The sequence below is a fragment of the Impatiens glandulifera genome, chromosome 1 (genome assembly GCF_907164915.1).
Source record: "Impatiens glandulifera chromosome 1, dImpGla2.1, whole genome shotgun sequence".
NCBI lineage: Eukaryota > Viridiplantae > Streptophyta > Magnoliopsida > Ericales > Balsaminaceae > Impatiens > Impatiens glandulifera.
Genome location: NC_061862.1, coordinates 88,885,899 through 88,911,657, shown reverse-complemented (window position 1 = coordinate 88,911,657; position 25,759 = coordinate 88,885,899). Strand labels below are relative to the sequence as shown.

General features: G+C 27.3%; 2 protein-coding genes across 2 annotated transcripts; both read right to left on the bottom strand.

Moving 5' to 3' along the window:
- Positions 1-11,530: 11,530 nt before the first annotated feature.
- Positions 11,531-12,304, bottom strand: LOC124935568 (uncharacterized protein At2g29880-like). Its single transcript, XM_047475996.1, has 2 exons — positions 12,026-12,304; positions 11,531-11,950 (listed from the first exon to the last, which is right to left on the bottom strand). Exons 1-2 carry the CDS (start codon positions 12,302-12,304, stop codon positions 11,531-11,533), a joined length of 699 nt encoding a protein of 232 aa, XP_047331952.1.
- A 249-nt stretch (positions 12,305-12,553) lies between these two features.
- On the bottom strand, positions 12,554-14,761 carry LOC124935558 (protein ALP1-like). Its single transcript, XM_047475988.1, has 5 exons — positions 14,675-14,761; positions 13,438-13,677; positions 13,132-13,360; positions 12,840-13,063; positions 12,554-12,727 (listed from the first exon to the last, which is right to left on the bottom strand). Exons 1-5 carry the CDS (start codon positions 14,759-14,761, stop codon positions 12,554-12,556), a joined length of 954 nt encoding a protein of 317 aa, XP_047331944.1.
- Between the last annotated feature and the right edge of the window lie 10,998 nt (positions 14,762-25,759).

Below are 25,759 nucleotides of genomic sequence, written 5' to 3'. Positions count from 1 at the left end.
GTTTGAATTCTAAAATGAATTTATTTAGTTATAATAATAATTCTTTTCGCTTTCTTTCTTTATTTAGTTATAATAATAATTCTTTTCGCTTTCTTTCTTAATCTATTATATATAATTGTTTGAATAACATTACACACATATATTTTTATTGCAGTATATTATTCATCTGAATAATAAAGATCGAACTTCATGATTTCAAGTAAGTTTTTTTTTTCTTACTTAATTTTATATTATCTTTTTATATAAGATGCATGATACGTTTTTAGACAATGATAGATTTATTTTGATTTAGGTTAGATTGTGCAAATTATAAGAATTCCAAACTTGTTAAGTTTGTAAAAAAAATAAACAATTTCATATCATTAATATCAAAATTTATAAATCAAAATTTAATTTTCACAATAAACTTATAAAATTATATTATTTATTTTTATTTTCTATAAAAACGTTTTTCTAAAAACAATATAATTCAAATTTAAATTTTGCATTAAATTTATTAAATTAAATTTATTTACATATTCCTTCTTTGTTTTAATAAAATATAATTTAAATTTTAAAATATATAAAATTTTATTTTATTATATTTACCTAATTTTTATATTAAAAGTATTTTTAAAATTTATATCAACTAAATATTTTTTAAATTTTTTATTAATTTTCTTTTTAATCAAATATAATTCAAATATTTTTAAAATAGATATAATTATTTTTATATAAATGTAATTTCTCTATAACAAATTATAATTTTAGTTTAAATTTTAAATACATAAAATATTATATATTTTTGTACATATATATTTCTTATAATAAAATTAATATATATTTAAATATTCTTATAAAGTTTAAATTTACCTTTTTAATTAAATTTTATATTCTATCGTTAATTTTATAAATAAGCTATTTATATTTAGTATTAAATTATTTTCATTAAATTTATTAAGATTTAATTTTTTTATCATATATTATTTAAATATAATTTTTTAATTAAACTTATTTTCATAAAATTTAAATTTGCATTTAAATTATTAAAAACATATTTTGCATTATTATTAATATGTTTTTCTACTTAATCAAATATAATAAAATTTTAAAATACCTAAAATTTAAATCAAAATTTTTACTTTAAATTTTATTATTTTTAACATAATTATTATTTATTTGATATAAATATGATTTCCCTATAAAATAAATATATTTTAATTTAATTTTTAAATACATGAAAAATATTTTTTAGTTTTTTACTATTAAGTATATTATTTATTTTGTTTAAATATACTTATAATATTTATAATTAATTTTAAGTTTTGAATTAAACTTATATTAATCATTAATTCATAAAAAAGTTTAAATTCATAAACTTATATTAAATTTAAATTTTCATTAAAAAACTCTTATTTAATTTTTATTATTTTAACATAATAATTTTTTATATAATTATAATTTATCTATAAAAAAATATTTATTAGTTTTTTTATTATATATTTCTTATATATAATATATATATTTTTTAATATTCTTTATAACTAATTTTAAACTATGAATTAAAGTCGAATTTACATTAAATTTGTATTAAAATTATATTTTTTCTATTTAATCAAATATAATTTAAATTTTAAATTTTAAACTTATTTTTATTAAATTTAAATTTGTATTAAATTTTGTATTTTTTTATTTAATAAAACAATTTCTTTAATTATTTTTTATATATAATAATAATTTTTTCGTAACAAAATATAATTTTAGATTACATTTTAAATACATAAAATAATATTTATTTGTTTACATAAAATACTTAAAATTTTGAATCTGGAAACGAAGTAATATAGTAGCCCGATATGGTTAAGGGATAATTTAGGCTTCAAAAAGTAGTTGTCGTGAAGCACTACGTAAAGAGTGATTTCTTCGCCTGCAAACTTTCCGGTTCCGCGCGTGGATGTCTCGGTCAACATCGTTCAAGACACAAAGTTAATTGTCTTCAAAGTAGTAGAACCTTGTTATTCATAGTCATTCCTTCATATTCAAGGATGAGTCTGTATCCAATGTAATTTTATTATCTAATTCAAATTCTACTGACTATTTGTGGTTATATCATATGTTTCTTAACCTGACATTAATTTTCTAAAAGGTTCTCAATTCTTAAAAACGTGGATGTCGAACTATCATGGTGATAGCGTATTGACTATGGCTTTCAAAAGAATCATAAACGACAAAATGAAATTTTTTATCGAAGGTGTTATTTTTTTATTTTACCTTTCATTCGACACTTACTATAAATTATAAGTAACTTTATCTTGTTTAAGGAATACAAAATATTTGTTTCTCTTTATATGTATATATATTTTTATTAATGTCATCACATATAGATCATAGTAGACAAACAAATATCTTATAGTTCATGTCATATTTCCTCTTATGATATTTGTATGTAATAATGATGGGATAGAAAGAACATCACTAGATGCCGATGCAATGAAAGTTGTTATTGCGATATACAATTTATTGATAATTAAAATTGTCTTCACTAATTTCAACTTTCTGATTTTGAATTTTGATTTCATCTATAGCATGGAAGAATTCCAAGCCAATAATTCAAGACTTATGAATTGGTTGAAGAATGTATTATATATGGTGTAAAGAGGGTGATTGTAGATTTTATTCCACTCCTTCTTGAGAAAGAAGGAGAAAGTATAAATGATTATAGTATATTTCCATTTTTGTGATTTTTGAATCTTAAACCCCTGTTTACATTGATAAGTGTGACATTGTCTTTTGTGTTTTTTCTTGTTTTGTAATTACCTTATTTCGGTGATGTTGAATGAATCGATATTTTTCAGGAATTTGAAGACCTTGGATCGACGAAAGGAGTTGTCGATATTTTTCAAGAATTTGGTTTCACCTCTCTAGTCTGAATTCCAAAATATAATTGTAGGATATAATTATAATTCTTTCCTCTTTCTTTCTTAATCTATTATATATAATTGTTTGAATAACATTATACACATCTATTTTTATTGCATTATATTATTCATCGTACAAATCGACCTTCATTAGTTTAAGTAAGTTTTCTTTTCTTACTTACATTTATATTATTTTTATAAATTTATTTTGATGTAGGATAGATTATATAAATAACAAGAATTCTAATTTTTTATGTTTGGTAAAAAAAAAATAAACCAATATCATATCTCTAATATCAAAATTTATAAATTGAAATTTAATTTTCACAATAAACTTATAAAATTATATTATTCATTTTTATTTTCTATAAAAACGTTTTTCTAAAATAAAATATAATTTAAATTTAAATTTAAATTTACTTTAATTTTGTTAAATTATATTTATTTACATTTTCATTCTTTGATTTAATAAAATATATTTTAAATTTTAAAATACATAAAATTTTATTTTATTATATTTATTTAATTTTTATATTAAAAGTATTTTTAAAATTATTTCATCTAAACTTTAAACAAAAAAATTATCACTTTTTTTTTATCAAATATAATTCAAATATTTTAAAAATAATTAAAATTATTTTTATATAAATTTAATTTCTCTATAAAAAAATTATAATTTTAGTTTAAATTTTAAATACATAAAATATTATTTATTTTTTTACTTATATATCATTAACTTTATCTTTTGAATTAAATTTTATATTCATTGTTAATTTTATAAATAAGCTATTATATTTAGTACTAAATTATTTTCATTAAATTTAAATCAAAATTATTACTTTAAGTTTTATTATTTTTAACTTATTTATTATTTATTTTATATAAATATAATTTCTATATAACAAAATATATTTTAATTTAACTTTTAAATATATGAAAAATATTTTTTTAGTTTTTACTATTAAATATATTATTTATTTTGTTTAAATATACTTATAATATTTATAATTAATTTTAAGTTTTGAATTTAACTTATAATAATCATTAAATCATAAAAATAAAATATTTTGAATTAAATATTAAATTTAATTTTTAATTAAAAAACTCTTAATTAATTTTTATTATTTTAACATAATAATTTTTTATATAAATATAATTTATCTATAAAATATATTATTATTTTTTTAATTATATATATTTTATGATTTCTATATGAGTATTTATGATTGATTATTTTAATTTTATTTTATGTATACGAGCATTAATCATTAATTATTTTAACTCTATATTTCTTCTTTTTTTTTCACATTAATTATTAATTATTTTAAAATTGTTTGATCCCAATAATTGAATATAACAATGAAAATTCTTTCAACAATAAAAATCCTTCAACAGAAAAATAAATTAATTAAGAATTAAGAATTAAGAATTGAATAATAATAAAAACTCATTAATCAAATATTAGACAAAACAATTCATTTACTACTAATATAAGTCATGAATAAAAATTAAATAAAAAATTATTAATTTCATTTTTATTTATATTAAACTAATAAAAAAAACTCTTATTCATTTTTATTAAATTAAATTAAATAAGAAAAAACACTTCATAAAAATATTACAGTAAAACATAAAATTCATAAATAAGTTATTAATTTTTTTTTAAAAATAAGAATTTAAAAAAATATGAGAAATAAAAACTAATAAAAAAAAGATGAAATATAAAAGAGAAATTAATATTAAAATAATAAAAATATTTAAGAATAAAATAAACTACCTAGTTTAATTAATGAAAAAGAAGGAGAGAGAAAATATATTAATATTTAATTAATAAATATATAAATTTAAAAATAAAAGTTAACCATGGTTATTAAAAGAGACTAAATGAGCCAATTTTTGATAGTGCGTATGTTTAAATGACATTTTATTAGTACATACGTCTAAGTGAGCTAGTTGTACAAGTACATACGTCTAAGTGAACTTTTTTCCTATATATAATGATGTTTAATTTTTAAAGTGTCCGGATTATCGGCTCGAGAGCTGTGGTTAATTTGGATATATATGTGAGAGTAAATGGATACTTGGGTCGGATTGTGGGTTGTCCCGCCAATAAATTTTAAACGGTTAAAAATAAAATTAAATATATGCTATAGGTATGGTTCGAACTTGCAACCTAACAAAACAAGTACAACCCTTAAACAACCAGACTAATAACACTTTATATATTAAATTAAACACCAAATTTTATGAACGCGGGACATTTTAACAATACAATTTTAACTTTTTAACTAACTAATCTATATATATATAATGATGCTTAATTTTTAAAGTATCCGGATTACCGGGTTGAGAGTTGTGGTTTATTTGGATATGTATGTGAGAGTAAATGGATATTTGGGTCGGATTGTGGGTTGACGCGCCCATAAACTTTAAACGGTTAAAAATTATATTAAATATATGCTATAGGTATGGTTTGAACTTGCAACCTAACAAAAACAAGTACAACCCTTAACCAACTAGACTAATAACATTTTATATTTTAAATTGAACACCAAATTTTATGAACGCAGGACATTTTAACAATATAATTTCAACTTTTTAACTAATTAATCTATATATATATATAATAATGCTTAATTTTTAAAGTGTCCGGATCACTGGGTCGAAAGGTGTGGTTAATTTGGATATATATGTAAGACTAAATTGATACTTGGGTCGGATTGTGGGTTGACCCGCCCATAAACTTTAAACGGTTAAAAATTAAATTAAATATATGATATAGGTATGTTTTGAACTTGCAACCTAACAAAACAAGTACAACTTTTAACCAACTAGACTAATAACACTTTATATTTGAAATTCAATACCAAATTTTATAAACGCGAAATATTTTAACAATAAAAGTTCAACTTTTTAACTAACTAATATATATATATATATATAATTATGCTTAATTTTTAAAGTGTCCGGATTGACGGGTCGAGAGTTGTGGTTAATTTGAATATATATGTGAGAGTAAATGGATACTTGGGTCGGATTGTGGGTTGACCCTGCCATAAACAATTTTACCGTAATATTTTTTTCATGATTTTTTATATTATTACTCGTGTAAATTCACGGAATATATGCTAGTTCATTTAGTTGTGTTAATTTTGATGTTATTTTGTAATTTATGTATATAACTATTTATTTCAATTAATGATAATTATTTTTTTTTCAAAAATAAAGTAAACTACACCAAGTTAATTATTTATTTAAATATTTTAAAAGTTTGTTTTATTTGTAAAATATTATGTGAATAGAGGCTTCATCGTACACTTTTTTTTTCTTATTTCATGAAGAATGATTTACATTTTTAACAGAAACAATAGTAATATTTTAATGGCGATAAATCAAAATTTCAATAAAAGATAAAAATGTTTAAATGACTTAAAATAATTGATCAAAGTATAAAAATATTGCAATATGCTCTATTTTCACAAACATGTTGAAAATAAAAAAAAAAAAATAAATTATGTTTCATTATTTTCTCAGTCATAAGATTCTCCGGATGACATATAAATCTTAGGAATGATGCACAATTATTTCCGTTTCCAAATGATCTATTATTATTGTTAGTTCACATCTCTTTGGCATTTTCAACTTATTCTCCTTCCCCTTCTTGTTAGAATTGCCATGAGAGAAAATAAGACAAGCTCACCTCATTAAGTAGTCTTGAGTATGACCATTTTCAAATAATTCTGAATCATCAAAATAATTTTCTAAAAATTATTATAATTAAAATCCCACTTATCATTATCATTGTCATAGGATAAAATTTGAATTAATTTATAATTAATTCAATAATTATTAGACATTTAATATAATATTTACAGTGTTGAACTATTATGTAATAAACCTAAACTAAAATGATCAAATACGTATTAATAATCTTTATGGAATATATAGATTATGAATAAATACGTAAAGACTAAAATGTTATTTGAATATTTATGAGAGGCTGATCTATAAATAATTGAAATCTAAAAATGATGGTTATGGTCCCCAATTTACACACCGCTACACTAGATCAGACTCATTGGACTTAATATATGTCGATTGGTATTAGTAGGGTTAATTACAACATTCAGTAGGTATGACATCTCTTTTATCTCTCCATCGATAGAGAGAATTCATAGAGCGAGAAATCTCAAAGTAAGGTTAAAGGCTATGTGCTAAATTGAAAGATTCATAAATCGAAATTCATCTGGACAATCTAGAACAATTGAAACTAAAGGTATATTTCTGTTTCTAGTAATTGAATAGATATCCTCTCAAATTTCATGTTTATCATTATGACTATATTCAAAATTTATATAAAGTAGTATTGAATTTGGTGATTTATAAAATCAAAAACATTAACAACTTGACACTCACCCGAGTTGCGAGTTGCTTATAAAGGATCTTGTGGGGACGAAGATCAGGAAGAGATAAACAAGAGAGTATATGAACTTCAAAATTAAAATCCGTCTTTAACAAACTTTCTTCAAGGTTTTGATTTTTTTTTTTTAAATTGTCGACATAAGCTTTAAAAGACCTTTCTCCGCCAAAACTCAGCCCTTCGCTTGAGTCAGGTCCCGTGTCCACCCGTGCATCAACCTAGCTCATTGGCCATGTCTGCGACCCCATGCGTCCTGCCTACTTCCCGACCAAGGATCACCTGCGCGTTGACCTCCCTATTTAATCATTGGCATCCAGGAGCCCAAGCCCGCGAATCAAGATCAAACAATACATGATCAAACCATTGTTATTTTTCCTTCGTCTCTCACCATTTCTGAGACTCAAAGGGGAAGTTAAGTTAACGATGTCGGTGAGTTTTTCTCCTTCAATTGCGTGCAATTCAATTTTTCAATTTTGTTATGTCAAACCGGTAAATGTTTATCAAAACAGGCAAGCTTACAACCATGGCATTAATGCCACCGACAGCCATGGGGCCAGCCGTAGGAGGAGGCAACCAAGTGCCATCGAGCGGGAGCAACTCGGGACGACCAAGTGCAATCGAGCGGGAGCGACTCGTGACGATCAGATCGCAGGCCATTTCCCGTGATGCAACATGCGTTCAAATATGAGAGACCCAAAATGACACTATTTTGGGACCTAGGACGCGACCAATGCAAAGACAATATGACATCGTTAAATTAGTTGCATCTTTACCCTCCTTCAGCGTTAGAGGAATTGGAGTCAAAATGATTTTCCAATTGGATCTCCAAGATTATAAATCTAATGACCAAAATCAGTTTTTACTCAAGACAAATTTCTTATTGCGTTGTATATATAGAAACCCTTAGAGTTTGAAATTGGCAAAATAATGATTGATAGAAATTTGTAGAAACCGATATTAAAATTTCAGATCAATTTGAATGGACTAAAATCATTGGATTCTTATTCAAGTTGAAAGAATGACCATAAATGTCTATGCCTAGACTTTATTTACACATTTAAGACATACCAACTATTTGAAAAACATAAGTTACATCAAATTTTAAAACCAAATATTATAAATTAAGAAGTGGGCATATAAAGATTACTCAATTATTGTTTTTTAGGATATATTAATCCATTTAGAACATCCGATTCAAACCAAGAACACTTAAAAAAAACAACAAACTCAATTTTAACAATTTTTTGAATTTGAAATTGGGGGTTTTTATGCACTCGATTTTAATCGATTCTGTAATATAAAAATTGATTAATAACTTATAGGGATCATGTTTGGATCATCAATAGAATAAAATAACAACATTATATACATAATTGAAAGATTGACCATAATCAGGTTTATATAAACCAAAGTATGTATCATTCATAATAGAGATACTCCCAAATCAGTGGGTGAGTTAATCCTCTTCTTAAGGACCTACGAGATCGATAACTTATTGAATAACGTGGTTGTATTCTATTTTCTTTTTTATCATGTAATGATTATTGTTGTGCTTAAACAATTTTTATCATTTTTAATATACATTAACTATTAAAAAAAATCAAATTATGCTAGGACTAATCTATGTTAAGGTTGAGGTGAGCTTAACCTACCCAAAAATATTTTTGTACGCTCTAAATGTGACACAACCTTCTAATTTTTTATGTTTTTTAATTTATTTCTTTAATTATTAAATATAGGCAAACTTACATTTATCTATCCTTCGTTCATAATTTTCCCAAATCATTTTCATGCCCACCCTCAAATTGTTATTATGTCCACCTCAATTTTAATTTCTAAATTCGTCTCTTGAAAGTATGTATTATATAAATTAAAGCTTACAAATCATTCACAATAGTTCTAAATACACAACTTATGCTCTATTAGACACGACTTTATTTTACTTGAGCTAACCTAAGTTATCTTATTTATTATTATTACTATTTAAAAAATATAATGTGGGTAAACTAATGGCAAGTTGGAATCCAAAATAAAAAATAAGGGTCCCAAAGCAACTTGGATGGTCTAGACCATGTGCACGAATAGTGATAAATTATAATTTATTTATTTTTATCAAAATTACATGTGTTTGCATAGCGTTCATTTCGAGTAAGGTCAATAAAATATAACATTTCAATATCTGGAGGATGCTTTTAAATATCATTTACATCCACTAATCTTAGTTAAATAGTTAGTAATATATAATAATATTTTAAAATATTTTATATATATAATTTTATAATATATTTTATATATATAATTTTATAATATATTTTTTATTTATAATTACAATATAAAAAACTAGACTCTAAAAATCTTTTATTGTTTCTAATTTTATTTTTACCATTGGTTTTTTTTTGTCTGTAAACTAGATGTAAACATATGGGGGTGTGGTTAAGAGAGGGTATTAAATTTAATTATTATTTCACTTTCTAAGAAAATAGTGAAAAAAAATTGATCTAACTTAGTGTTGGAGTTTTTAAAAAGTTTATAAATAAATAAATAAATAAATAAATAAGAAGATAAAATAAAATATTGGATATAATTTCTTTTAAGGTTAATTAAGAAGTGGAAATATTTCAAAGGAATTGGATTCCATAAATCTATCTAATATTATCATTACTTTATTTGTATTTTAGTTTTCTTATTAATTTTCTTAATTGTGTTTGAAACTTTTTTCTTCTATATTAAAATATTTTTTGATTTTATAAAAATTTCTACATATTAAATTTGACTAACTTAAACATTTATATTTTAATAATACATTTATATTTATTTTTATGTTAAATTTAAATATATATATTAATATAAAAAATTAGTATGACATCTCACCATCATGTTTTTTACTTTTATTTAAAACGTTTTAAATGTGAATCGAACGGTGATATTTGAATTTTTAGAAACTAATATTGTTACTTAAACTATATTAGTAATCAAATTTAAATATTTTAATAAATGTATTTTAATTCTTAATATTTAAATATGTACAAATATAATTGGCACATTATTAGTTTTTTTTTTTTTTTGTAAGAAGTTATAAGAGATTTGCTTAGTTTTTCTTTGTGTTTACTAGCTAATTCAATAACAAAAGGAGTTGTGACTGGCAACAATTGGTGTAAAATTTGATTTGGTGTAATCGTCATTTAGTTGAGTGAATAACTTGTATATTTCTTGACATCTTAAGAATCTATTTAGAAAATATATTAGACTTAAAGTACTCAGTTCTCAAAAATAATTATTATCTAAGTAAATTTTTATATATCAAAATCTTTTAAAAAATTGAAATTTTCAAACCTCACAATTTGAGACTCTTTATTGTTAAAATTATAAATAAACAAGATTTCACCTTTAACGGTTTCAAACGTCGTTAACTTATTATCTCCGTGACATCATAAATAAATAATCAATGTCACTTATTTAACTTCTAACTTTTACTGAATGTAGGGTTTTGACTGTCGATTCTCTGAAATTCGGTAATTAAATTAGTGACATTTTTTTTATAAATATCATGTAAATAATAAGTTAATGGTTTTAAATCGTTAAGACAAAATTTCGTTTCGTATAATTTTAACAATAAAATGAAAATGTCTAAAATCTGAATTGATCTATTAAAATCTTCATTGTCATGTGTTTGATGAGGGGGAATTGGAATTGGCATTGGAATTCTAATTCCAATTCCATGAGAATTGGCATTGAATTCCAATTCCAATTCCAATTCCAATTCCTATGTTTGGGAAAATAATAGAATTGTAATTCAATTTCAATTCCTATGTTTGGGGAAATGATAGAATTGTAATTCAATTACAATTCTTTTGTTTGGAAGAAATTATTTTGAAAACATTATTTTAACAAATAATTAAAAGTAACTTTATATCAATAATTTTAAACAAAAATTCTAACAAAAAAAAAACAACTTATTTAAACCAATTTTCAGCAAGACATTTTTTTTACTAAAAAATAGCATAACATCAAACAAGTTATAATAATATTTTGATAAAAGATCAAAGTAACATAGAAAAGTTTATAATTTTGTATGCAATAAGTTTCAAGTATCTTCCTACCCATATATAAGATAAAAACAGTCTTAATAACAAAAGAAACATGTTAAAAGCCCACAAAATAAGAAATTGGAAATCTCATAACTTGATGATCACTTCTTTATTTGTAACAAAATTCATGCACGCCTCATACGCTCGGGGATTGTTAGAAACACTTCGTACTTCCTCTCGTTTGTTGTGAGTACATCAACAACTTGTAGAAATTGTGTCTCCTCTAAGTCTGTAATTTTTGATAGTTCATCAAAAACTTGTTGAGCACTTGTCTTTTCAACATTGTATGCCTTACCAACCACGTCAGCCATCTTGGATATTGTAGTGGCTATATCATTATGACGAGTTCTTTTAGAAAGTCGTTCTACACTAGTTGATTCTTTACTTAATTTTGAACAACTCTCTATATCTTCAAACATAGCTCTTGCGCCTTCATCAGCCGTTTCAGCTCCACTTCCATTAACTTTATCTTGTCCACAAATAATTGAAAAATCTTCCCAATTCTCAACAATTTTACTTCTATAATGACTCGCATCTGGGTGTGCCTATAAACAAGTCACAAAAATATATATAAAAGTGTTATCTTAAAATAAGAATTCAAGCAACATAAACTAATATACCTTAACATAAGTTGTCCAAACTTCTTCACTATCCACTTTCACCACTTTTCTATCCCAATCCCATTCAAATCCACGCGTACCAAGCATAGCACTTATAACAGCATAATGTTTATCCCAAGTCTTAAGTCGCGATTGTATATTTTCCCTACTAACATTAACATTACATTGATTGTGTAATGCACTAACCGCAGCAGCATATGCAACAGATTTCCATCCGTTAGAAGGATGATTTCCCAAATTATGTTGCTCAAACAATACATTTGTTAGCACATTATCCATCATTGATGTCCATTTGAGATACGATTTAGTCTTCATTCTCCTTATCTTTTTAAAATATAGAGTGAAAATATAAGATTGATTAGAAAAGACACCAACAAAGATTTTATATTGATAAAAGAAGATACACATCACCACAATTATACTAGCTTAACATAAACTAAAATCACTAAAAACATGTAATTAAGTTCTACCACTCCTAACTTGATATTGACTATACATCTCCTTTGCCATATCATCCCTAAAATTTGTTCATTGAATACCACCTTGTACATTTGTTATGACATCTTCATAGTCCACATCAAATACATTATTTGATTGTTGTGCCAAATCACAATCAACCTCATGCAACAATGGATAATCCAATTCACTTTCAATTTCACGAATGTAGTTATGAAGAACACAACAAGCATTAATAATACAAACCTGTCATTCAAGTAAATTAATTATTGAGACAAATATTTGTGTATCTATGTCAAGGAAATAATATGACCAATTCTTATAATTATGTTATAAAAATTCACCCGTGTATTAGTACCAAAAAATGATGGTTGATGAAGTACTGCCCATCGTTTTTCAGCAATCCAAATGTTCTCTCTACTGAATTTCTTGCTAAAGAGTGTCGTAGGTTAAATAATTCCTTATAGTTAGAAGGACGATTATCATGACTTGACCATTCATTTAGGTGATAACGAGTAGAATGATAAGGAGCTAAATATCCGGGAGTATTTGCATATCCAGCATCAACTAGATAATAATTTCCTAAATAAAATTCAAATTTATTAGTCTTCTTAATGCTACTAATATAAATAAAATTTAAAAAACAATACCAGTCGGCACAAGAAATGGATCCCTTTCTCTCACTAATGCACTTCGTATAACTTTTGAATTTGATGATGAACCTTCCCATCCAGGAAGAACATGAAATTTCAAACTCTTTCTATCACATACTCCCAAAACATTAGTTGTTATCTGTTGTTTCCTATTTCGATATCTACCTTGATCCTTAAGTGGAATAGTCATCTCAACATGTGTTCGATCCAAAGCTCCAAGGCAATCCTAAAAAAATTAACATTAAACTATATAATTTCTAAAATAATTTACAAATATATGTCAAACTTAATTTTGATACTAACCTTGAACCATCTCCATTTATGATCATTCTCATCAACATTCTCAACTTGATTAGGTAATCTTATAAAATCCTTACTTAAACTGAGAACCAAGCGTAGTATTTCATGAACGCGCCTACTAATTGTCTCTAATGAACGAATATAGATACCTCCAAGTACCCGAAGTTTTACTCCATGTCCTAGTACAAGTAAGAACATGGCTACAGATTCTTCAACCGTCACATTGCTATTATCTTGTAAACCCTTTTCACGCAACAATTCACAAAACATAGTGAAACTGTGTTTTGTGAATCGTAATAAGTCAAAACAAGTCTTGTCTTTTTCTCCATATAATCTTTTTAACAATATTTTTCTTAATGCATTATTTTCCTCATTGTCATATCGTGGGACTCTTGGTATATGTTGTTCTTGTAACCAATCAACAATTGCAATAGTGGTTTGAGTTATCACATCAAGAAATAATCTTCTTTTTTTTACTTGTACTAAACTGTTATCATCCATTAATAAGATATCACGTTCTGCAAAATAAATAAAATTAAATAAGGTTTATATGTATCATATGCTTCATTCACAATTGCAATTAATGGAGACCAATCCACTATTGCAATATGGCGACCAAAAAGATATTGAGTATGTGTCAACATTAAACTACTCAATCTGAGATTAAAATACTAACTCATCCTAAATTCAACATGAACTTATTAGCCTCAAACCTGAATTGTCACAACTTAGATTTCAATATTTCTCATTTCAACCTGATTTCATCTTATGATTCTAATCTTCAGTTATTAAATCTATTCTACTTAAAAACTAAGATTACATAATTTTAAACTTTAAAGCAGAAAAATCAGAAATGATTTTAGAATCAATCATAGATATCAAAATCCTAATAAATTGTCATAATCTTACTAGATATTAACCAACATATTTATCAAACTAACACTTATCATATTCTACATAATCTAATCTTATCATATGCCCCATAAATAGCCACAATATAATCATAAAGCATCACATATAAAAACAAAGGGTCTACTATTATTCACAAATACATTACATCACTCAAACTCTATTGCAAAATACCAGGATCCTATTATTAAGATCAAATATCTTTTTCATATGATTTGTGTATTGCATAAAGGATAATATTCTCAACCAAAAGAATATCTAATCGCATTCAGATCTAGAAAAAAAAATAGAAAGTGTTTCCCATGGGCGTTGAAGAGATATATGGAGGTACCTGATGTTGAAGCAGTGAGAGATCGTCGCCGCCAGTGAGGAATCGTCGCCCGTCGCTGCCAGTGAGAGATCGTCGCCCGTCGTCCATCGTCGCCCGTCGTCGCCCGTCGTCTCCCGTCGCCGCCCGTCATCTCCGATTACATAATAGAAGAAAAAGAAGATAGATCGGGAAAATGGGGAAAATGTTACTGGAAAATGGGAAAATGGGGAAGAAGAGAGAGAAAGGTGAAAGGTGAAAGGAAATGAGAAAAATGTTACGGGCTGAAAATGGAAAAGGAGAGAGAGAGAGGTGAAAGGAAATTGGTAGAATCTGTTTAGTTGGAATTACAATTCTTATCAAATTTGACCGGAATTCAAAAGCTAATAAATACATGGTTTGTAATTCCATCAGAATTTAAATTCCAAATTCAATTCCTAAATTTAAATTTCCAAACAAACACCTGAATTTGAATTGACCCCTCCAATTCCAATTCCAATTCCATCTGTTGGTTAATTAGATGTTCGTAGCGGAATAATTTATAGATATAATCTAAACATCTAATCATATGATCATGCATAATATATAGAATAATGATATATAGTTTATAGAAATATACCTTTGATGTGTGAACCAGATCAGATCTGGTAGTAATGGATAATCGAGAGCCCCACGTGTTACTCCTCTACTTGGTCCACACGAGTCCGACTAGATCTCTTTACTTTCGACTGCTAGGACGAAAAAGACAAAGAGGAAGCAATCCAATTGCTAGATTAAAAGATGATTTATTCCTCTTGGAGTTCTCACCGTAGTATAGCAAAAACCGTTTTAAAAGAGGAACAATACTCTCTCTATTCACTTCCGGTTTTTTTTTTGCAAATAAGTGAATCCTTTTGTATTAAATAAAATTCCATAATTAACCATTAATTATATATTATTTTATTTCACAAATAAATAATATTTCTTATTATTAATAATATCTAATATGTATTAATTATATATTATTTTATTTCACAATCCTAACTCCATAATTAACCATTAATTATATATTATTTTATTTCACAAATAAATAATATTTCTTATTATTAATAATATTTAATATATATTAATTATATATTATTTTATTTTACAAATAAATAATATTTCTTATTATTAATAATATCTAATATGTATTAATAATTAACCATCTTTCTTGTTTATCTAGTCGGTCAACTCTAAGTGTGTGACCTCATAGGACCCGATTATAATAGTTATAGGTTTAACCCCATTAATCGTAGTTGGCTTCTAGCAAAGTACTACGACTCCTAAAATTATCGGATTAAATTATATATGTTAATTTGTCCTATCCAAGTTTAGTCATTGCTTATTAAATTAAAGGACACAATTCCTTCAATCTCCCACTTGTCCTTAAACAATTGTGCAATATGAGATACATTTGTCTCTTAATGTCTTATTTGATGATATGGTAACATTCATACCTTTCTATCAAATATGTTTCTTGAACTCTGAGTTTGAACTGTCAATTAAACAGATGATTCATATTAATCCATTCGAGCATGGCCATGCATTTTCAGTTCTCGCTCTTCAAGTGGCCGAGACACCATTCCTGTTCAATGTATCACAGTATACATGAAGTAGGAGGACTTCTCCATTCTTGTATGACTATGGCTCCCATTCAATTTTTAGCAAACCCAACTATTGCCTTTATAACTCCCTTTTATGGAAAGCGTTTAACAGTGTCAAAGAAATACCAATCCTCAAGTGAGGCCACAACATACTCATGTCTGAGGAATCTACTAAACATGGTTTAACATAAAACTCTACAATCTCTTTTGGAGAGTCTTAAGGCGGGTCAGTATTACATGTATCATCCATACACATATATGTAATTAACTAGACATCCATATCCTTATAGCCCATGAAATCTGACGTTATCAGTCAACTTACAATATAGTAACTTATAAAATCATCTATGTCCATTTGATGATTTCAAACTATAGACTTTTAATAATTCAAAACTTCATTTCAATTAATGGGATTTCATTCACCAGAACACTTAATGTGATCCCATTTGTTAATAATGAATTATTTGGACATATTATTCAATATCGATAAAAACAATATAAATAAGGATGAAATATCATATATCATAAAATCATCAAGTCAAACATAAAACTGGTGTCTAACACTCATAAATACATAATGTAATACAAAAGAAAACTCAAAGCCATTCTCCAATGTGCTTGAGACCCTTAGCCCTAGTGTGACTCTCATGCTTGGGCCTAGGCATAAGTTTGGTTAATAGATCTGCAATGTTGTCATCAGTATGAACCTTACACATCCTAATATCACCCATAGTGATGATGTGTCGAATAAGGTGATACTTTCTCATAACGTGTCTGTATTTGGAGCTCGAACTCGGTTCCTTTGCCTGAGATATGGCACCATTGTTGTCACAATAGATGTCAATAGGCATTGAAATGCTAGGAACAACACTAAGTTCATCTAGGAACTTCCTCATCCAAACGGACTCCTTTGCTGCTTCACTAGAAGCAATGTACTCAGCCTCTGTTGTAGAATCTGCTATAGTACCTTGCTTGAAGCTCTTCCAGCTCACAGCTCCTCCGTTAAGGATAAAGACATAACCCGATTGAGACTCAAAGCCATCTCGGTCAGTTTGAAAGCTTGCATCAGTATAGCCTTGTACGATCAATTTTTCATCTCCCTCATATACTAAGAAATCATCCTTTGTTCTTCTTAAGTACTTCAGGATATTCTTAGCTGCACTCTAGTGTGCTTCTCCCGAACTTGATTGGTATCTGCTACACATGCTCAAAGCATATGCAACATCTGAACGTGTACATACCATGGCATACATGATAGATCCTATAACAGAAGCATATGGGATCTTGTTCATCTTCTCAAGCTCAGCAGGTGTTTTAGGACACTGCGTCTTGCTGAGATATACACCTTGTTGAATGGGTAAAAATCCCTTCTTGGAATCTTGCATCGTGAATCTATTAAGAATCTTATCAATAGAAGTTCCTTGACTTAATCTAAGAAGCCTCTTAGATCTATCTCTATAGATCTTAATTCCAAGTATGTACTCGGCCTTTCCTAAGTCTTTCATTGAGAAACATTTCTTCAGCCATTCTTTTACGAACTCTAGCATCGGAATGTCATTCCCAATAAGTAGTATGTCATCCACATACAAGACTAAGAAGGCTGCCTTACTCCCACTAAACTTCTTGTAAACACAAGGATCTTCTTCGCATCTAATGAATTCAAACTCTTTAATCTTTTCATCAAATCGAAAGTTCCAACTCCTGGATGCTTGATTAAGTCCATAAATGGACTTCTTAAGCTTGCATACCTTCCCAGCATGATTTGGATCTTCAAAACCTTCAGGTTGTGTCATGTACACATCTTCTTCCAAAAAACCATTTAGAAAAGCGGTTTTGACATCCATTTGACATATCGCATAGTCATAATATGCAGCAATAGCTAGGATTATCCTAATGGATCTAATCATGACAACTGGTGAAAATGTCCCGTCATAGTCTATACCATGTATTTGTCTAAAACCTTGGGCAACTAGTCTTGCCTTGTAAACAAATGCATTTCCATCCTTGTCATTTTTTAGTTTGAAAATCCATTTGCTTCCTATGGGTTTTACCCCATCTGGAAAATCTATCAAGTCCCATACTTGATTTTCAAACATTGAATCCATTTCAGACCTCATGGCGTCAAGCCATTTATTGGAGTCTGGAACCGTCACTACTTGCTTATAGGTCGAAGGCTCACTATGTTCTAGCATAAGAACATCAAGGCTTACATTTAAGATGAAATCATCATAACGTCTTGGTTGTACCCTTGGCCTTTCCGATCTACGAGTGGGTACAACTTGTTCAACAACTAAATCCGGAACATGATCTACAACTATTTGTAGATCCTCTTGTTCTGGTTCTTGGATTTTTCTGAGGCCCTAAGCCTTCAAAAGTAATCATCTCTGCATCGACATCATCCATGTTATTTTGTTGTTGAGTTTGTTGCTCTTCATCATCTTGAACTGTTTCAAGATGAATATTTCTCCCACTTGACTTGTTGGAAAGGAACTCTCTTTCCAAAAAGACACTATCCCTTGCAACAAACACCTTTTTCTGAGTTGGATTGTAAAAGTAATATCCAAAACTTCCTTTTGGATACCCTATAAAAACTCATTTATCTGATTTTGGGGCAAGCTTCTCTGTTTGTAAACGCTTTACATAAGCTTCACATCCCCATATTTTCAGAAAAGACAACTTTGGAACCTTTCCAGTCCATATCTCATATGGAGTTTTGTTTACCGTTCTTGACGGATTCCTATTTAATGTAAGTACAGCGGTAGTGAGGGCATATCCCTAGAAGGATACCGGAAGATTAACAAAACTCATCATTGATCGGACCATGTCTAACAAAGTCCTGTTTCTCCTTTCAGACACACCATTTAGCTAAGGTGTTCCTGGGGTAGACAACTATGTGACTATCCCACAATTTTTCAAATGATGATCAAATTCGTGGCTCAAGTACTCACCACCACGATCAAATCGAAGTGCTTTTATTTTCTTGTCACTTTGAGTCTCTACTTCGTTTTGAAATTCTTTGAACTTTTCAAAGGACCCTGATTTATGTGACATATTATCTATTCATGTCATCAGTAAATGTGATGAAGTATCTATAGCCACCTCTAGCTTTAGTGCTCATTGGACCACATACATCAGTATGTATTACGCCCAGTGGTTCAGTAGCCCTTTCAAACGTTCCTTTGAAAGGTGACCTTGTCATCTTGCCCATCAGACATGATTCACATGTATCAATGGATTCAAAATCCATGTATTTTAGAAGCCCATCTTTGTGGATCTTCTTCATGCGATTCGCACTAATGTGACCTAATCGACAATGCCATAGGTAGGCCTCACTCAAACAATTTAATTTTTGTCTTTTGTTATTTATGTTATACAATTCTGATTTGAGATCCAATACAAAGAGTCCATTACTCATTGGAGCAGTCGCATAGAAAATATCATTCTTAAAAACAGAAATATTTCCATTTTTAATGCTAAATTCAAAACCTTCAGAATGTAATACATCAACCGAAACAAGGTTCTTAGTAATGCAAGGAACATAATAACAATTATTCAGTTCTAATATTAAACTAGAAGGTAAAGATAGACTTAAATCTCCTACGGTAAGTGCAGCAACACTTGCTCCATTTCCAACGCGCAGGTCTATCTCTCCTTTCTTCACTTGTCTTTTATTTCTAAGTCCCTGTACATATGAAATAATGTGAGCACCACATGCAGTATCTAATACCCAAGTAGGGCCATTATTTAATGTGAGAACATCGGTTGTCATAATCTCAATAACATAAAGACCTGAAGTGGAACTCACAGTCCCGTTTTTCTTGTCTTCTAGGTACTTGGGACAATTTCTTTTCCAGTGTCCCTTGGCCTTGTAGTAAAAACAATCATGATCAGCAGCCATCTTTGGCTTCTCACCACCCTTGGGTTTGACAACTTTCTTGCCTTTCCCTTGGTTATTGTTCTTTTTCTTAGCCACCTTCTTAAACCCCTTCCCATTGTTGACATTTAGAACTTCCTTCTTCTTGTCATCAATAATATTGCCTTCAGCATTTTTAAGCATGTTATGGAGCTCATTCATATCATGCTTTAGACCATTCATATGGTATTGCATTCTAAATGGTGCAAAACCATCATGTAAGGATCTAAGAACAATATCAGTGGCCAACTCTTGGTCATATGGGGTCCCTAGATTTTCCATCCTCTTGAAAAGCCCAGTCAGGCTAATCACATGAGGACTCACTGGTTTTCCCTTCACAAGCTTGCTATCAAGTATAGCCTTGTGAGTCTCATATCGCTCTATCCTTGCCTGATCCTGAAATAGCGTTTTTAGTTCAGTTATGATAGTATAAGCATCAGAATGCAAAAACCTCTTTTGCAATTCAGGCTCCATTGCAGCTAGAATGAGGCAAGTAACAAGTAATGCTTCAGTTTTCACCCGAGTTGATGTTGCCTTCTCCTCATCTGATGAGGTTCCGGTCACAGTAGGGATAGGGGTAGTTAGGACATCCTCACGCCCCTCAAACCTGAGAATAATTCTCAGATTCCTTTCCCAATCAAGGAAGTTCGTTTCATTGAGCTTGTTTTTCTCAACAATTGAGCGCAGAAAGAATTTCAAATTATCGTTCGACATATTCTACAGAATATAAATGACATACAAATCAGTTTATGTTTTGAAATTTGCAAAATACTTATAATTGAACAATTTAAAATAAGTGAATGCACATTTTATTAAAGTTTTTATAGTCCCTTATGAATAAAACAATTCCAAGATCCCATTACAGACAATCCCCAACGTACTTTTGCACTGCCTTAGGTCTTGTGTGTTCAAGGTAAATAACAATTACTAATTATAACTTCTTATAATTCTTGGTTAATGATCCACATCCAATGTAGGATTTATCCCCATGCCTCAAGATCCAAAACTTTGCCTTTTGGTCTCTTGTTGGGTACAACCGTATCAAGGTTTATGAATCCCCGTATAGATTCATCCTCAGAAGCCTAAGGTTGAGGAAAGACACCCTCGCTTTTGCGAAACCTATCCAACCAAAACCATAAATTTCATGGGTCATGACACGGAAAGGCATTGCCCCGATTTTCTTTAGGAACTTAAGTTCTGATTGTCTTTTATTTATTAGTGAAAATTATTATAAATAAAAGCAATGCAATGAAAATTGTGATCCTAGTATGGCCCCTAAGATACAAAAAATATATATATATAAAGAACTAAACTTCTTTGGTCTCCATGCTTGCACCCTTCATGGATCTCCATTCTTGAACTTCATGGTTCTTATTTGTATTACATAATTATTTATAATAATCTAATTATCAAAATAAATTACAAAATACATAACGATACGTATATCGTGTTATAAGAAAACATAACGATGCTCAGATCGTATTTCTGGGCCATACAAAAAAAAATATTAATCTTTAATAAGTGGGATTTCCTAACTTTTAGAAAACAAATATATCATATTTATTTGATCCAAATATTTATATAATCCAATTAAAATAAATATTTCTTTTATTTTTTTAAAGATAGTTTTACATCTTAATCTATGTAAAATTATATCATCGATATAGATCCGCATCAAAATTAATAGTTAATTTATTGATCCTTTCAATATATGCAACATTGCGCTCTAATACCACTGTTGGTTAATTAGATGTTCGCAGCGGAATATTTTATAGATCTAATCTAAACATTTAATAATATGATCATGCATAATTGATAGAATCATGATATATATAGTTTATAGAAATATACCTTTGATGCGTGAACCGGATCAGATCTGGTAGTAATGAATAATCGAGAACTTCACGTGTTGCTCCAATACTTGGTCCACACGAGCCCGACTAGATCTTTTTACTTTGACTGCTAGGATGAAAAAGACAAAGGGGAAGCAATCCAATTTCTAGATTAAAAGATGATTTCTTCCTCTTGAAGTTCTCACCGTAATATAGCAAAAGCGGTTTTAAAAGAGGAACAATTCTCTCTCTATTCACTTCCGTTTTTTTTTTTGCAAATAAGTGAATCCTTTTGTATTAAATAAAATTCCATAATTAACCATTAATTATATATTATTTTATTTCACAAATAAATAATATTTCTTATTATTAATAATATCTAATATGTATTAATTATATATTATTTTATTTCACAATCTTAACTCCATAATTAACCATTAATTATATATTATTTTATTTAACAAATAAATAATATTTCTTATTATTAATAATATCTAATATGTATTAATTATATATTATTTTATTTCACAAATAAATAATATTTCTTATTATTAATAATATCTAATATGTATTAATAATTAACCATCTTTCTCGTTTATCTAGTCGGTCAACTCTAAGTGTGTGACCTCATAGGACCCGATTATAATAGTTATAGGTTTAACCTCATTAATCGTAGTTGGTTTCTAGCAAAGCACTACGACTCCTAAAATAATCGGATTAAATTATATCTGTTAATTTGTCCTATCCAAGTTTAGTCATTGCACATTAAATTAATGGACACAATTCCTTCACCATCATCATCAAACACACCCTAAGTGCATACACTTTTTCAAAAAATTAAACATTATGTTTGAGCCCTAAAAATTGTTAATAAATTAAGTGCAATCCCCTAACTCTAATATCTAGCACGGTTCCAGTTACCATCAACTCATCTTGGAGAAGTATTCTACGTATGTCTTTCTTAACTGAGTTTATATATTTTTAGAGTTGGAATGAGTTTTGTTTATTCCTTGAAATATTTTGTAAGTCCAATCCAAATATGATAATAAACTCTGTCTATGCATAAACGAAGTCTTTCTTGATATCTTAATTAGTTCAAAGAATTCAGAACCCATGAACCTCTCAAACAAATATTCTTTCAACTGCAACTTATATCAATGTTGATTGCTAGAATCTAACCATCAAATAAACATTGTTTCGGTTTTACTATGAGTGAGATTTTAATGCTCCGATCACATCTAAAACAACTGAATAAAATTACATATAGTAAGACATCTAGAGTCAAGTCAATGACCAAAATCCTGATGCTACTTAAAAAACTATCCTCATTAATACACAATATAATAATACACATAGTGAGATATTTATTCAGATATATTGTAATTTTAAACCTAAAAGATTATAGTTTAGTTTAGTGGTTTTAGATAAAATTTTATAATTTTATTTGATTATAGGTTTAATTCTCATCAAAAACTATTTTTTATATTTTTTTTCTTACTAGGGCTGAGGTTGTAGACTAAAACACAAGTTATAATTTTATAAAATTTTCAGATTATAGAGTATTCTCAAGAAAAAGACATTTGCGTGCAATGGCGGACCCAAAAATGTTTTCTCGGGGACCCAATACATACTAACGTAGCATTTTTTTGCGATCAAATAAATGCATTTTTTAATTAAAATTTTAATCGGTAATTATATAAAAATACTAACAAACACAGTTAAAAAATACTAATAAGCAAAATTACTAAATTATTCTTGTCCATGAGTCGGTACAAAAGAAGACAAATTTATTCTACGAGATTCCATTTGTTGAAAATATTGCAATATTGGCTCATTTTCAATTGTTGAGAAAATATCTTTCTCAACATATACAACTAAACTATCATTCATCCATTCATCTCCCATTCGATTACGCAAATCAGTCTTCACGGTCTTCATTGCAAAAAAACTCTTTCAACGGATGCAGAAGTAACTGGTAAAACTAATGCCAACTCTATCAATCGATAAACCAATGGAAAGACTATATGTTTTTCTGTTGCAACCAATTTCTGAGCAAGAATTCTCAAGTATTCAATAGAAGAAAATTGAGGATCATCCTACAAAATAAATAAGTAAGCTCGAAGTTGTTGTTCCAAAAATAAATAATCACTGCCCGTGAAATCTTCGGGATAAAGTTAAGCAAGACGAATTAGTTTACGAATATCAAATTGGGAGAATGAATTTCTGGAATGAAGACATGATATGCATCCAAGTAATTCTGTATTAACTTCTGAAAAACGATTATTCATTTCTTGCATAATCAAGTCAACAACCTAACATTAAAATAATAAATAATTTTTATTAAACTTGACAAAAGATTTCCACACGATAATGATGAAGATTAGTGATGAGTTCCCCTTTTCCTCTTCGCATACCATTGTTATCAATTATCATATGCTCATTCATATCAAGTATCGAGATCGGGTGTAATTGACAAAAACTGTTAACTTGGTCCAAAATATCATGCCATCCATCTTCTCTAAATTTTTGTAATTGATTTTTCTAACTCGCAATCAATGACATGGCTTGAACTATATTTTGATCTCCTCTTTGTAGACAAAGTGACAACTCACTTGTAATTCCCAATAAAATTTTCATCAAATACAACACAAAAACAAATTCATAAAACACTAACTATATAAAAAAAATATGAAAATCTAATTTAATAGATTTCAGATTAGTTTTATGAAAATATAAAAAAAAAAAATAAGAACAAAAATACAAAAACGTGATAAACACATATTATCAAGTGAATAATCACTCGAAATCCCGAACCAAACCAATGTAACTATTTTAACTTGTTTATTAATATTAATTTATATTTTCTTATAAAATTTTGAAATAGTTTAAAATTAAGAAATATAAAACACTATTATTATTTTAATTTTTATATTTTATCAAGTAATACGTATTATTAATTATATTGAAATAAATAAAAAATATTGTATAGTTATTATATAATTTTAAAATAAATAATATTATTATATAATTTATATTATTTTATATATAATTTTTTATACTTTATTTATATAAATAAAAATTATTTATATATTAATTAAAATTTATGTATTATTATAAATATTTGTATATTAGAAAATATTGTTAGTATAAAATAAAATATTAATAATAATTATTTTATAGATAAATTATATTAGTTTTTAAAATATAATAAATAAAAACTTCACCGTTAAGTTACAAAGCCAATTGAACTAAGAGTTACATATCAAAAAAATAAAAAATAAAAATATATATATATATATATATATATATATATATATAATTTTTTATTTTAAGGTTGAGGAAGGCACGGACCCTAAGGCCCCCTTTAGGTCCGCCACGGTTTGGGTGAGTATTCTTGAAGACAACATTTCATTTTGTAACTAATTATTATTGAAAGTCATAGAATTGTAAAGTATTGGTATTGATGAATTATGTATTTTGTTCAAAACTTCGTAGTTATTTTTTTTTATTTGTTACCTATCATTGTACACAATTTTGATTTAAGGTAATACAACTTATACATTAACATATAGTCACTCAACCTAAAAAGAATAGGTAAAAACAAATTTAAAAATATATTTATAATAAGGTTTGAACTTTCACTTGCACCAATAAGTTTATAAGTAAATAGTAAGTTATTTTATTAATTTTAAAGTTAAAATAATATCCTCTTAAAAAAAAATGTTTAAGTAAACTAAAA